This window comes from Sturnus vulgaris, chromosome 18 (genome assembly GCF_052056855.1).
Source record: "Sturnus vulgaris isolate bStuVul1 chromosome 18, bStuVul1.hap1, whole genome shotgun sequence".
NCBI classification, from domain to species: domain Eukaryota; kingdom Metazoa; phylum Chordata; class Aves; order Passeriformes; family Sturnidae; genus Sturnus; species Sturnus vulgaris.
This window is the reverse complement of record NC_142260.1, coordinates 11,291,144-11,305,561: the sequence shown is the minus strand read 5'-3', so window position 1 is coordinate 11,305,561 and position 14,418 is coordinate 11,291,144. Positions and strand designations below refer to the sequence as shown.

At 40.8% G+C, this 14,418-nt stretch overlaps 1 protein-coding gene across 2 annotated transcripts in view; it reads right to left on the bottom strand.

Annotated features, from left to right (window-relative positions):
• Positions 1-486: 486 nt before the first annotated feature.
• The window catches only part of WT1 (WT1 transcription factor), a 33,853-nt gene continuing 19,921 nt past the window's right edge, over positions 487-14,418 (bottom strand). The window contains exons 5-9 of one of the 2 annotated variants that reach the window (XM_014884597.2): positions 14,272-14,374; positions 12,671-12,821; positions 6,074-6,163; positions 5,197-5,289; positions 487-1,849 (exon numbers count right to left, since the gene is read on the bottom strand). In XM_014884597.2, coding sequence (XP_014740083.1) covers positions 1,728-1,849; positions 5,197-5,289; positions 6,074-6,163; positions 12,671-12,821; positions 14,272-14,374 — 559 coding nt within the window. In that variant the 3' untranslated portion in view covers positions 487-1,727. The remainder of the gene's footprint in view (positions 1,850-5,196; positions 5,290-6,073; positions 6,164-12,670; positions 12,822-14,271; positions 14,375-14,418) is intronic. The other variant, XM_014884598.2, reaches the window with a different exon arrangement.

Below are 14,418 nucleotides of genomic sequence, written 5' to 3'. Positions count from 1 at the left end.
ATCTATGAAAGACTGTCTTTTTCAACCTGCTGAACTGATTTAAGCCACCCCAACTCTAAATTAACTTTTACTTAAAAGTCAGTCCGTGACATCCTAATCTAAGAAGTTATCTGTGCTTATGGTTTCAGCCCAGTTCTACAGAAGGCCAGTTCTGCTATTTATAAATGGGATTTTACTTGTTCTATAAAGTTCTTACACAAATCTCACGGGTCGAAAGAGAAGGAATGGTTGGGTAAGAAGACGAACGATTGAAGCAACTGCTTTATAGCACAATATGAAACTTGACACTGTTTTCTGCTGCCAGTATGATTCCCAAGTGAGATGGATAAATTGTGGTCAAGACCTGGACAGGTTAACTAGTGGTCATCAGTGCTGGTGGTACCTTTATATACAAAAAAAAAAAAAAAAAAAAAAAAAAGGATGCTATTGGACAGGGCATTTGAAATTTAATACCAGACATGAAACAAGACATCTGTTGGACTCTCATTTGTTTCTCTTTGAATGGGCTTTAATTGAAAGCTCAGTGAAAAATGAAGGTTACATTCTTAGTGTTATCAATAGTTTGTAACAGCAACAACATCAGAACAGTGATGCTTCTAATATTTATACATTTTCTAATTGGAGATGTCTAAGAGCAATACATTATCAGATATATATATATACACACAATTTCAAGCAATTAAAAGTAAATAATAAACCCCTCCTCCCAAAACCCTGAAATAATATATTTCCTTACACTAATAATGTCTTTTTCACATATACTTGACAAAGAGTCTTTTTTAAGTTACTTATCTTAAGAGTAATCTGTTAATGGAGATCCTGGACCAGCCCCATTAGAAGTTCAGTTTTAAGTTTATACAGCTTGCTAGCCACATAACCAGTGTGGCTTTACATTGTAAACAAATCCCAAATGTCTACAATGATTTGAATTAGTTTTGTGTAAAGGAGATCTATGCATCTCATGATAGAATAAATTTAAACCAATACATTAAAAAGAGAGAGAGAAAATGAGAGAGCTAATTGACAAACAAAATGGTTTTGAGGGTTCAAATAGGCAATTCTTTAAAAACCAAGTTAACTTAATTGTAAGATTCTTACTTTATGTACAGAGAGGCTCTGGTTCATCTGGCTTTAGCTGCTCTAGAAAGATAATCTTTCAAAAAGGTTTGATTTGTGAAATTCAAAAGCAGAGCTTCCAACTCTAAAAGTCTGCCTCTTGGCAGTATGAGTACAAAGATTACCAGAAGTATCTCAGATGACTGTTCCTTCGTTTTGTGAGGAAAGCTGTAGTAGAATTCAGGAACCTCAGCATATGCAGGGGTGATGGAGATGTAGAGCTAACCTTCAACAGGGAGGAACCGTCCTACCCATTGCAGGAATTAAAAAGGTACAGCAATCTGTACCTCGAAAAGTTCAAGTGAAAGTAACACAAAAAAGCTGGAGACAGACATGAAATCTAAGCACAGTTGCTATTAATCTTGAAACTGTGGCAATCTCCCCTACTTTTGTACAAAACCACAAGTAAATATCTCTTGAATGTATTGCATAGGAACTTGTGTAGCTCCAAAGGGAAGGCAAGGCTGAGCAGAATCCTACGGTTTAGTTAACTTGTGTCAAATAGGATGCGAAGGCAGCTGCAGCTCTCTGACAGAGGTGATCGAGGATGGCTGAGAAAGTTTGCAGTAGCTTATAATGTCCCATCTGGTTTTTTCACTTGTTTGAACTGTCTAAAGGGCCAACTGCAGTTTAGTCATGTTCCTCTGGTGCATGTTGTGATGACGAACTAATTCATCAGACCTGGCAAATTTTTTTTGACAGCTGGGCCACCGGCAACTGAAAGGCTTTTCACCTGTTAACAAAACACCCTGTTATTAGCTGAGCATACAGCTCATCTGAGACACTGCTATTTGTTTTCTTTCTGTGGGGCTGTGAGGAGCCGGCAGAGCCCCTGTCAGGAGGAAAAGCACCCCGGGCTGTCCTGAGAGGGCGTGGGAGTGCCCCCAGCTCCTCTCACATCAGCGCCTGGTGCTTCCCTGCCTCTGCCTCAGCTGATGTTTAACAACAGCCTTTGTGGGTGACGTAGGACTCCCAGCAGTGGCTCATTCCTGAGGACAGGCCCTCGCTGAACACCGTGCTGCCATCATTATGCTGCTCTTAGCTCTCGAATGGCCAAGTTTCAAAGTCACTCTGGCACTCGCACAAGCTCCAGCCCCACCTCGGGCGGTGGTGCAGACGTTCTCTTAGTCACTGTGGAAACTGTCAGTGGCTTTTTAAAGCTTGACCTCCAGTCAAGGGGAGGTTTTTCCAGCTAATTCAACGAATTTTGGCTGAAGTTCTTTGAAACTGGTGAGTGTAAGTGAATATGGTAAAAGCAGCAGAGATCAGCATGAAGTCTGCTGAGCCAGACCCAAAGTTTTCCACTACTATCTGAATAAAGTGGATTCACATCTATTGGAGACATCAAATGCTCAAAATAGCATTTTTCTAACATTTTCATGAGCATGATATTCACTACAAATAACTCCAAGCAAAGCACATTCAAATTTAGCAGTCAATGCCACCATTTTTAACAGTTTAACCTGGTCCTCGATTTCCTACAATGTGTAAGTGGAATTCCAGGCTGTGTTTCTGATGCCGCAGGAATGCTGATGGAATGCTTTCATTAGCTCAGAGCAGTGCCCGGTGACTCATGCTTCTTTTTCTCATTTTCTTTCTTTTTTTTCCCCTCAAAATAAATACAGTATTTTAAAGTATGTTCAGCTCTGGGGCTGGGCTCTTCAGTACTGTCTACACACCTCATCCTCCCTAACACACTCCAGACACGCTGGGGTGGTACAACCTCACCCCAGGCATCTTCTCTTCTTATTTATCTCACACTTTGGGCATTTCACAAACCAAATCCAAATTCAGACAAAAGGGGACTTGCAAAAATGTGTATTTCTCTTTGCAAACTCCCATGCAAGGTCTTTTAGGTGGGAGGGAAATGCCCAAAATCTATTTTATCCACTTAGCATAGATGCTGACAAAAGCATCACGTATATCCCACGAGTGCATAAAACAGTGTGGGAAAAAATTGATCTGGTCAAAAACCACAGCTTGTATAAACTGGTCTCCTCCCATCAGCATTAGCAAAACCATCCTGTGAACTGAGGCGAGGTATCTGTAATATCTGTAACTCACCAGCTTCTCACAGAACTACCACAGAACAGCAGCACAGCTCCACTGCTTCACAAGCAGCCCTGCTTGTCCTCTCCCAGCAAGGGGGAAATAATCTCTATTAGTTCTGGGCTGGGCATCATTTACTTTGTACTTCATGGTACAGATATCAAGAATCACATTTCCATTGCTAAACATGTCTATGGATGGGTAAAACTTCCTTTGTTTGGGGTTTTTTTGTTTGTTTTTGTTTTGGTGGTTTGGTGGTTTTTTTGCTGTCACTGTGAAATTACTTGTGAAGAAAAAAATCCATTAATCTTAACAAATAGTTTGGCAGTTGACTTAAAATTGGGATAGAATTGCATGGAAGCCACCTGAGCTTTGCTTCCTCAAGATTCAGCATAGATTGAGTTAACTTGAGCTAGGTGCTTTGTCACAAAATTTAGGGACTAAGAAAAAGAAGGAGGAATGAAGCTGCAGGGCAACGTGAAGATGAAAAATCCCCACCCACCCCTTGTGCTCATTCCCCTCATGAGCTCACACATCCAAAAGTGCTGCCAGGAGTGGCTCCATAACATCCTGTGCCAGTGGCAGGCAGCAAACCCACGGCACTCTGAGTCTGTGGGGCTCAGATCACAGGGAGCCACGGGGAACCAGGACAGGGAGATGCAAAAAAAAAAGAGAGCAAGTGCTTCACTGTAGCTAATCTGGGCTAAAAAATTTACTGGAGTCATGCAAGTCCTGAATTAGCAGATCAGTTAGCAATGAAATGTGATGGGGAATGTCGTTCATCCCAGCTTGCCAGCGTGTTACAACCACTTGCCATTTTGTCTCTCCCAGAACATTACCTCTTGCTGGTTAAGAAAACATCTTTCTTCATGCAAATGCACAGGGACCCAGGCCCTGCAGCTCAACAGGACCATGGGGACAACCCAGGAACACAGCCTTTGCCATTTGCAGACTGCAAGTGTAGATATGGCCATTGGGTGAAGCATTTATTTGGCCAGAGCCACAGAAAATGCCATTGTTGTCAGGTGAATCATTTCCTTTATTAAAATTTCTCTTTTATTTTTGGAAGTCTGAAATGTGTGTTTTTATGGTCCAGAAGAGAAAAAAGATTTCTTAGCAGGGAGAAAAAGATTTTCAGGCTCCTTGTCCATCTGTACAGAGACTGAATTTAAAAGGTTAACACCAGTATGGAAAACACCATGACACCCAACAACATGCCAAAGTGCTCAGCAAACAATTACTTGGTAAAAACACTGCATACATGGCAGAAGGAACAGCAAATGTCAGTATACAGGACAAATTCTAAAGCTTACAACTAAAATACAGAGGTTGCTGCAGTTGCTCCTTAATGGTGTTTACATTTATGTGAGGGCAGAGTAGATAAAATGGCCTCCATTTTTTTTTCTTTTTTTCTACCCTGCATTTATATGAAATACTACGGTTTCTACAAAAAAAAAAAAAAAAAAAGTCCTTGAATACTTGAGTAAGCTTTTACTTCAGTGTCTGTCAGTGTGAGTTTGCAAAAGGCACTGCTTTTATCTGCTGGAGAGATTACAGTACAAGCAGCAATAGCAAGAGCTTTGCCGTGCTATCCTGCATTAGGCTCAGCTGACACTTGGGAGAAGCATGAGTAGGCACGAATACTTTAGATTACAGACCTTTGGCTAAAGCTAGAATTAAAATTTCTATCTTGTAGGGTTCTTTCAGTAAAGGCAGTAAATCAACTTGACATTTGTGGGCTGAGACCATGATGCTCATTTCATAATAGCTGACAAAATTTATTTTGCCAAGCTGAAATTTCTTTAAACATGAAGGAAGAAAGCATAGTTTCTAAAATCACCTAAATCCCTTTGTGAAAAGTGACTGTCACGCTTGCCACACTGAAAAATCAGCGCACTCTGAAATTGTTTCTGCTGTTTTGAATATTTAAATCCTGGTTAAGACACTTTCTAATCATGTAATTTACAACAACATTGATTTAAAATTAAAAAAAAAAAAAAGAAATATAAATGTGAAGAAAAGTTTACGCACTTGTTTTACCTGTATGAGTCCTGGTATGAGTCTTCAGATGATCAGATCTGGAGAACTTTCTCTGACAGGTTTTACACTGAAAGGGCTTCACACCTAAGAGACATAAAAAAAAAATCTATTCTTATGTCCCAACGTTTTTGGAAGGGTGAATGAAATCAGATATTTCTGAAGTTTCAAAAGCCTGGATTTTTTTTTTTGTTTTTGTTCTAGTTACTGTAACTGCACCTCACAGCCCTGTGCCTACACATTACAGAAAGTTAGTCATGAATGAAGACACCACCCCTTGTAACCTCCTCTTCCAGTGCCTGGGTCTGAAGCATCTGAACAGCTCCATCCTAAACAAAGCCCCACTGAAAGCATTGCACCAAGGAATGTCTGCAAACATTGTTAACCCTGAGCCTGTGCTTTGGCACTGTGGGTATCCTGAAGGAGCAAATAGGACATAAGAAAAATCAAAGTGCAGAAATCTATTTTCATGTGCTCCCAATAAGTTTAACTTATTTCACACTACTACTTTACACATGACACATATGTCTTGGGCAAATTTTACACATTGGCAAATTTTTCTTGCTGAACTATTTAGTTTTAAACACAATATATTCTCTATATTGGGCACAGTGTATAGAGCAAACAGTTTAATTATGAAAATTGTTTCAAAAGATGTGTCAGGGTGTAAAACCACCTAAACAGCCAAAGTAGTGCTAAAAGGCCAGTTAAAAAACCTAGCCACAGCCTTCTCCTAAAATTCACTTCAAGAATTTGGTGTTATGAGCAGACAACATCAGAAAAATAGAAAGAATTTCAAGAGTGTAATTTCAGGATCACAATTCCCGTATACAGATGAACCCTCGTTAGTTGGCAAGTCTTGTCCACAAACCTGTGTGTCGTCTTTGGTGCCTTTTGAGTTGGTCTGAACGAGAAAATCTTCGTTCACAGTCTTTAAAATCACACTGGTAAGGTTTTTCACCTGGAAAGGAAAACCAGTTTGTCAGACCATGGGGCAGAATGAGAGAACACCTCAAACTGTATCTGGAACACCTCAATGCTGCTCTGAGAGACTTCTCTGCAGTCTGAAGCAGCCCAGGGGCACACCAGGACTGATTTGTGATAAAGCCATAAAACTGTGTTGGAAAATCTGGCATAATTCTACTGCATTGACACTGATACTGAATCTGCTCCAAGAAAGCAGACTCTTAGGTTTAAGCTGCAAAAAAAATTTCCACTTGAGTGCATTTGGGTTTTTTTCTGCTGGAAAAGAACAGGAATGTCTTGGTTTATATTTCTCTAAAAACCCCATTAAACCCTTTCCACCTGTTTCAGTAGCACATAATTCGTACAGGGGAACAACTCACAGTTTAGACTAAATTGGGTTTAAAGAAAAAATTAAGCTCCATCCACATAGGTGACAGTTTTAACCACATTAAATTAATTAGATGAAAACTGAGCAAAAAATTCAACCTCATAAAAAGGCATATTCTTCCCCAAAACACAAATTCGGTTTCTTCCATAAAGCACCATTAAACAGAATTTCTCACATAGCTGCACAGCTCCCACAGGCAAACCCATGAATTATTGCAAAGCCTCATGTAAATATAAACTCTTCCCCTCCTCCCATGCAGTTCAGTAGAGATCCTCAGGGTGGGATTTCTCTGGGATGAAAAGTAAGATCCTGAGATTTTTAGAAAAAGAAATCCCTACAATCCAGGGTCTCAAATGAACATGGACTTCAATGCAAAGGACTTCACCAGCCACATAAATATGCAAAAAGAAATGCAGCAAGTGAAGAGTCTGAGGAAAAAGGGAAATACTGCCAGCAGAGCACAGAGGTGGTGAAATTTGGACAAGTTAAGCCAAAAAATCCTTATGCTGTTACAGGAGGAGCTCTATGATCTTCCAGGTCTGACTTAGTTCTAAACTAAGGTGTCTTTGCACAGCGCTGGAATCCTGCTGAAGCTGCAGATATAATTCCTTTTATTTAACCAGACACAGAACCAAACACAACTTCTGGTTCCAGTGCCACAGCACGGAGGCCCCAGCAGAGCAGGAGTGAAAATTCTCCCACTGCAAAGCCGGCAGGATTTACCCTGGGCTTTATCTGGCAGGGACACACGGGAGCAGCTGAGACCTGCCCTGTGTGCTGTGGGAAGCTGAGATGTAAACCAAAGGTCCTGTGGGAACGACCCACAGGAAAACACCACCTGGAGCAGGCAGCACGTTTGATTTGTTTAGTTTTAAAAATGTATCACTTCGATAAAGCTCCATTGCAGATGTCTGCATTTCTGATTCTGCTGTGGTGAGGAAATAAATGTATTCTGGTTGCACTGGTGTTCTGAGACACCAAAGCAAACCAGTTTTAGTTTAAAGCTGATGCCTTTTGATCCAGGTGTCAGAGAATAAGCAGCATATTAAGGAGAGCTTTCCAAATTCATCCCAATGTAGGTAAAGTAAAGATTTTACAAAAGCAACAAAATCTGCAAGAACAAGCTAACTTCCTGTGACAGTCACCCCAAGGAGTTTATTGATTCTCAAACTTAGGTGTGGACAATTTCTATGTCTGCTGTGCTTAATTTATTAGCATAAGAGATTAAAGTTGCCACAGGTGTTTGAAATAGTTCCATACACTTTGACCGCAAGGGCTCCCTGGGGGGTGCCTGCTTTCCAGAAACCACTTATGTCCGAGGAATTCAGCCTTTGGCAGATTTAAGAGGGGGAATGTCAGCAGAGCAGAATGCAGTGACAGGATGATTGTCTGCTAATTGCAATATAAACTTAGAAGATGGTTTAGGAGGTATTGGAATAAAATAGCATAGAGGGTCTGATGGCATGCACGTGAAAGTAGTTCTTTAAATATTTTGGAAAATAATCTTGATTAAATTAAAGTCAGATTTAACCCAGGCAGATATTAAAAGAATCAATCTGAAATGTTTACATAGGGATGTGATGACACTGGGGAGAAAACAAAAAGCAAATAAACAAAAAGAGGCACAACATTCAGACAGAAATCCTAATTTCCCTTCCCTCTACATCTTCTATGGCAGCTGCCAAAGCTGACTGTCACATGCCTGTGAGCTCCCATAAATTTCCTCAGAACAGGACAACAGAAACATCCCAGATTAGAAAAAGTCTGTTAGTTCCCACCTAAATTCCCACACAGTGAGAGTGTCTCATTTCCCCAGGCCTATCAAAGCCTCTCCAGTAAAAGGTTAAAGTCTCTTTATGTATGAAAATATCCAGTAATGCTGTCACCTTCCTATGTGAACACTGACCCAAAACAAAACAGGAGATGCAGATGGAGCTTCACCAGCCCTTCTGCCTGAGACATGATTCCTTACACTAATGAAAGAGGGCACACAGAAGAAAGCCTGAACTTAGTGCATAATGAAATAATAAAGATGAGAGAGGGTAGAGGGAATGGCATGTTTTTAATATTTAGGAATTTTTTTTTAAAAAAAGGTGAAGAATTGTAAAACAAGCTTGAATCTGCCTTTGCACATATTGCAATAAATGTTTCTAATAAAACAAACTGATTTTGTAAAAGTAGTTACACTAAGGGAAGTGTGCACATTTCCTCTGGAACAAATCCATTTGCTCAGGTGCATAGGAAAGCAGAAAATTCTACTGCTGTAGCAATTGCACAAAATATTCAGTCATGGCTTTTAATTAAGGAGTTCTGCAAGAGTAAAAGCTGTTGCTAACAAGAACACATGAGAAAAGAAGGCTGATTTTGAAACCAGACACTGCAAGTGTGAATGAGAATCTGAAGGCTGAACTCTACATCCTTCACCAATTTAAACCCCTCTTCTAAAATAAGTGTACCCACTTAATCAAACAAGTCCCATGATCACAGCATTGCCTTGCTAATTCTACATATTTATTTAATATAATTTGCTTTAGCAAACTCACACAAAATAGGTTTGTTTATTTACTAGGGAGCCTTTATAGTTAATCTTTTCTGTTGTCTTCACACCATAGCTCAGCTGTGACACGCTGTTACTATTGTGAAATTAATCTTGAATTTTAGATCCCTAAGTGTTTTTATTTTATGCTGTAGAAGTATCAGCAAGGATACAGCTTGACACCCTACCATAAAGGACAACCTTCCTGACCTCCAGATTCTCATTCTCCATTGCAGATCATACCTGCAGCTCAGCCTCTTTAGGTTAAAGAATATCCCTGGCAAACAGGCAGAGGGTATTGTCTCTGCAGACCTGCTCAGCTTTGTGTCAGGATAAATCCAGTTTTCCCAATGAGTGGCACTGAACCCAAAGGGTCTCTGGCAAGAATGCTGATGCTTCCACCAGAAGTGAAATTTATGGGGGTCTAGACATCAATTTGTTTCTGCAAGGAAGTGCCTGAAGCCTGTCACAGAATGCCAACTCACATTATTTGCTGCAAAGTTGAAAAGTTAGACATATTTCTGCATTTCCTTTCAGAGGCCTATCTGCTGCAGCAAAATACACCAAGATAAGAAAAAAGCTTTTTTGGCTGTACATGTTTCAATAAAGGCATTGTTAAGAACAGATAAGCAGCCTCAGAGGGTACAAAGTGTTAACATATTTTCAACTAAGGCTATTTGAAACATTGGTAAAAACTGATTACAGAACCCAACTTTGTGTTTCAGGGCCTTGGTTGGTTTTGCAATATAGCAACTGGGAAAGAAGGATGGAAGATCTGATGAGCTAGTCCTTTGTATGTATCTATTACAGAAATAAAAAATATAATCTAGAGCCAACAATATCCTGCAAAGATACAATCTGTTGGTTTAATATTGTATATATGTAACAGCTTGTTTTCAAATCATGTGCTCATCATTTTAAAAATGACCAAAATCGTTGGCCCACCACTACACTAAGATAAGGTGGAAGAGCTCCAAACCCATGGGTGTGTCCAGAACCACCTTACAGGAAGTTTAATACAATTTTGTGTTTGATTAGGAGAGGTGTGACAAACACAACCACACTGTTTTTGGAGGAAGCTGGTTCCAAATTTTGCCTTTAACATGTAGGAGAAACAAATCAGGGTTAGACAAACACATGCACAGGAAATAGATCTGCATCACAACAGTGGGTTTGACTGCCCTGGACTCCTGAAGAGCATGGCAGTGGAAAACCTTCATGGCCACTGAGTCCAGACCATCCACACATCAAGCAGCCAGGAAAATATGATAACTGGGAAGATATCCCATCCAGATGCTCCCACAGGTCACCAAACACTCCCAAAATCCAGGACTGACAGACCACAGGAGCAGACAGGAAATGAAGAGTATGATATTCTAAGCCTCTACAGCAGCTGGGAATTTGGTAAGCAGAATTCCCAGACCATAATAATAGGAAATGTCTAGCACCCATTCAACAGGCTGAGGACAAAACCCTGCCACCTGATAAAGAGGGAAAAGCCCCTTCTGATCCTAAATGTGAATGCACCAGCCAGGCAAGCTACCCAAGCACTTTCCATTCCAGCAGTGCACCATCCCTTGCTTCCTCTCTTCAGCTGCAACCAGCCTCAAAATCTCACACAGCAATGCTGGCATCAGCAAACACAAGCTTTGGGAAACAAGCTCGCCTCTTATGGAAAGAAACTTGCAAAGATTTGAGGAATAAATAATTTTACTGTCAATATATCAAAATGTGTGTGCAGAAGGATCTGTGCCCACCTGTACAGAAAAGGTGTTTGAGGGGAAAAGTTTTTTTTCCTCTACCCAGTTCCACTGCAGCATGGAGCAGAGGATGGGCATGTAGGACCTCAAAGACAATGGGAGAAGCCTCTCTGGGGTGTCAGACAGACATAGGCCTATCCCCTGTGTCTTTTGGGGGTTTTCTGACTCTACAAGCCTACATTATATATGATCTAATATTAAAAATCTTCTCCAGCTTAGGAAAAAATATAACATATGTAAGCTGAAGTCCTTGTGATTGATCCAGAAATAACACTGGGAAAGCCAAACAACTAAACGGAATAAAACACAGGACCAGAACAAAGAAATAATGACTGCTAAAACAGAGAGTAAATCAATTTAGGAATGAAGGAAATAGTGATTATGAGAAAAATTCAGAACTGTGTAGGCATAATGGAGAAAAATACTGAATTTAATGGCCTTCAAAAGATTTCCAAATGTTCTTGGTTCCAATTTATTTATAGAAAAAAATAGCATTTCTGTAGATTTTCCTTGCACTTACAGTCTAAAGTATCTTAAATTTTTAATTTCAGCAGCTCTGAAGACAGTTGTCTCAATATTTTCTGACTTGCCCATTCATTAATTAAAAGTGCTTTGTGTGCACTTCTCAGATTTTACACAATTAACTGACTGAATGGTCTCCAAAAGGAGAAGATTGCAACTATCTTTTATGAAATGTTAGACAATCTGCTAGGTCACCCAGCATGGGCTGCCTTCCTGCTCTCTTCCATCCCTTTAATCTTCCATGATATCAGTGGTTAACTGAACATCCATAATTACAGATTATATCCACTGACTTCTAGGTAAGCACAGAAAAAACTTTCTAAATAAAAATATAACAGGCAATCAAAAAAAAATTCAAAACCCATAAGGAACATAGCTAAAGATATATCATAATTTTACATGTCCAACACCATAAATCTCCCAATAGGGGAAATAACTCTGTTTACTCTTTGGCAGTGTTCAGCAAAGCATTTGATTTCTGCATTTTGAGGTCTTATTTCCTGAACTCAGAAAGAATCCAGACATCAACCTACAAATGACTGGCTTCAATTCTTCATGGAAAGATCCCATAGCAGGGAACCTATTTGCCAATCCCTGCCTACACTCCCAACCAGAAAAGGTTTACACAGGAGAACTAGAGGATGCTGAATGTCTAGGTTCCTCTTGCAGAGGAAACTTCTTAATTATTAACATTAGACGAGATTTGAAGTGAGATTCAATGGTCCCAAATGAGAGGGGGAAGAAGAAAAAAAATTAGAAGTGAAAACAACTCATAGCCCTGTAAGAGAAAGAGAGGGAGGGAGGTGATCTACTTGCTGTGTGTGTTTGTCTTAGCCAGATCCAGAGAGCTTCCAGCTCCAAAAGAGGGGCTGCCCAGAGGACAGAGGGGTTGCCCAGAGGACAGAGAGGTTGCCCAGAGGACAGAGGGGTTGCCCAGAGGACAGAGGGGTTGCCCAGAGGACAGACAGGGGTTGCCCAGAGGACAGAGAGGTTGCCCAGAGGACAGAGGGGTTGCCCAGAGGACAGAGAGGTTGCCCAACTGACAGAGGGGCTGCCCAGAGGACAGACAGGGGTTGCCCAGCTGACAGAGGGGTTGCCCAGCTGACAGAAGGGTTGCCCAGCTGACAGAGGGGTTGGCCAGAGGACAGAGGGGTTGCCCAGCTGGCAGAGGGGTTGCCCAGATGCTCATTCATGGGATGGATCCTCGCGCTCCCTGACGTGGCAGAGCATTTCTTGCCCCTCGTGCTATCTCAAACTCCCACCACCCCACGCTGCTGTGCCGTGATTCACACCCACCAGTGTGCTTTCTGCTGTGCATCTGCAGGTGGGACAGCTTGAAGTATCTCTTGTTGCAGCCAGGGTAGGCACACATGAAGGGACGCTTCTCGTTGCTCTCGCTCGCCGACCGCACGATGGTCGGGGCCACTCCGGGCACGCGCCGCACGTCCTGCGAGGACAGAGACCTGCTGAGGCCACCTGGGTGCTCCCAGCTTTGGCTTCACACCTTCAGGCCACCCAACACCTCCCCAGCACAAAGAGATACTTGGGTAGACCATACTGGAAACATGAATGTTGGTTGTGTTCTACACCAACAGCCTCAATACGCCTCAATCGGTTCTTGCCGAGCGTTAAAATCATCTGAAGGTGGAGCACAGTGAGCTCTACTCAGTGAATTCTCCCACCAGAGTCTGGATGTGAGATTGAATGGCCCACACTCTGACCTCATGTATAGCCACACAATCCTGGCAGAACCCTCATCGTCACAGAAAACAGTTTTAAGTTTAACAGTTTAACAGTTTTAACAGTTTATGCCAGGGCAAGATGTAAGAGCACGAGATGGAGGAGTATTGTCCTTTTTGTTTTAAATACTTTATTTTAAATGCTTATTAAAATGTTCCATATTTTAAATAATAAAATATTTATTAAAATGAATGTTTTAAATATGAAGTTAAAGGACGAGGAAATTGATGTCTTGGATTAACACAAACTGATTAACAACAAAACAAAAACAACTGTCTAGGTGGAGCTGGTGAATAGTTCAGCCTTAATGCATTTTGGCCACTGTCACAATGCTCCATCAAAGGTGATCTCCTCCTTCTGAGATAATTAAATTCCTTAAACAATGTCAACCATTTACTTTTACTCACTCAACAAAAGCTGGCTCAGGAGCCTGTTTCTGAGAGCTTGCCACTGAATAATGACTTGCTAAACTACAGAGAAAAGGAAAAGGAGAAAAGATGCTATCTAAAACCACTGATGTATGCTGACAACACAGAGCAACACAGAAGAGACAGATACTCTGTAATGACTTTGCCATCAGTTTTAACAAGGTATATCTTTTACAGGGTATTTAATAATGATTTGACTGTCTCAGAAAGGGAGGAAATGAACTCCCATGAATGGCAAGTTCCTCCCAAATATTCACTAATTACTTAGTTATTGGGAAACAATTGCATATTTCGTTTTAAGGAAATGCATTTGAATTAGTAAAGTTTCAGAAACACCTAAAAACAAGATGTCATCTAACACTTTCATGTATGTAGTTATTAGATATATTCCATTACAACCACAGAGGCTTCACATGGCCAGAGTGATTGGAGCTAGAAGCTGGAAACTGGATCACATATTTTGGCCCATCCTGAGAAGCTTGTAAGGAATATTGCCTTGTAGACATACTTCAGAAGAAGAGATGAGCAATTTTAAATGACTGTGTCAGAAAGAAACCTTATGTTAGAGTTCAGTGGCTTCAGGGAAGTCAGGACAAAGTAAAGCATTTCTTGACAACATGGGGAAGCAGCAAAACAAGGATGGGTTTACAAACACCACTGAAGCAGTGAATGAGAACTATAAACAGGCAGAGTTTTACTTCCCTGTGAAGAATGCCCCACAATACTCACTTGTATGCCTCTAAAGACTCCGTGGGTGTGTATTCTGTACTGGGCCCCACAGCTGTACAACATGGGAGCACTGTGGTTCTCATTTTCGTATCCCGCTGTATGTCTGTAAGTAAAAAATTAATTTCTTTAAAAATTAAATATTTTTCA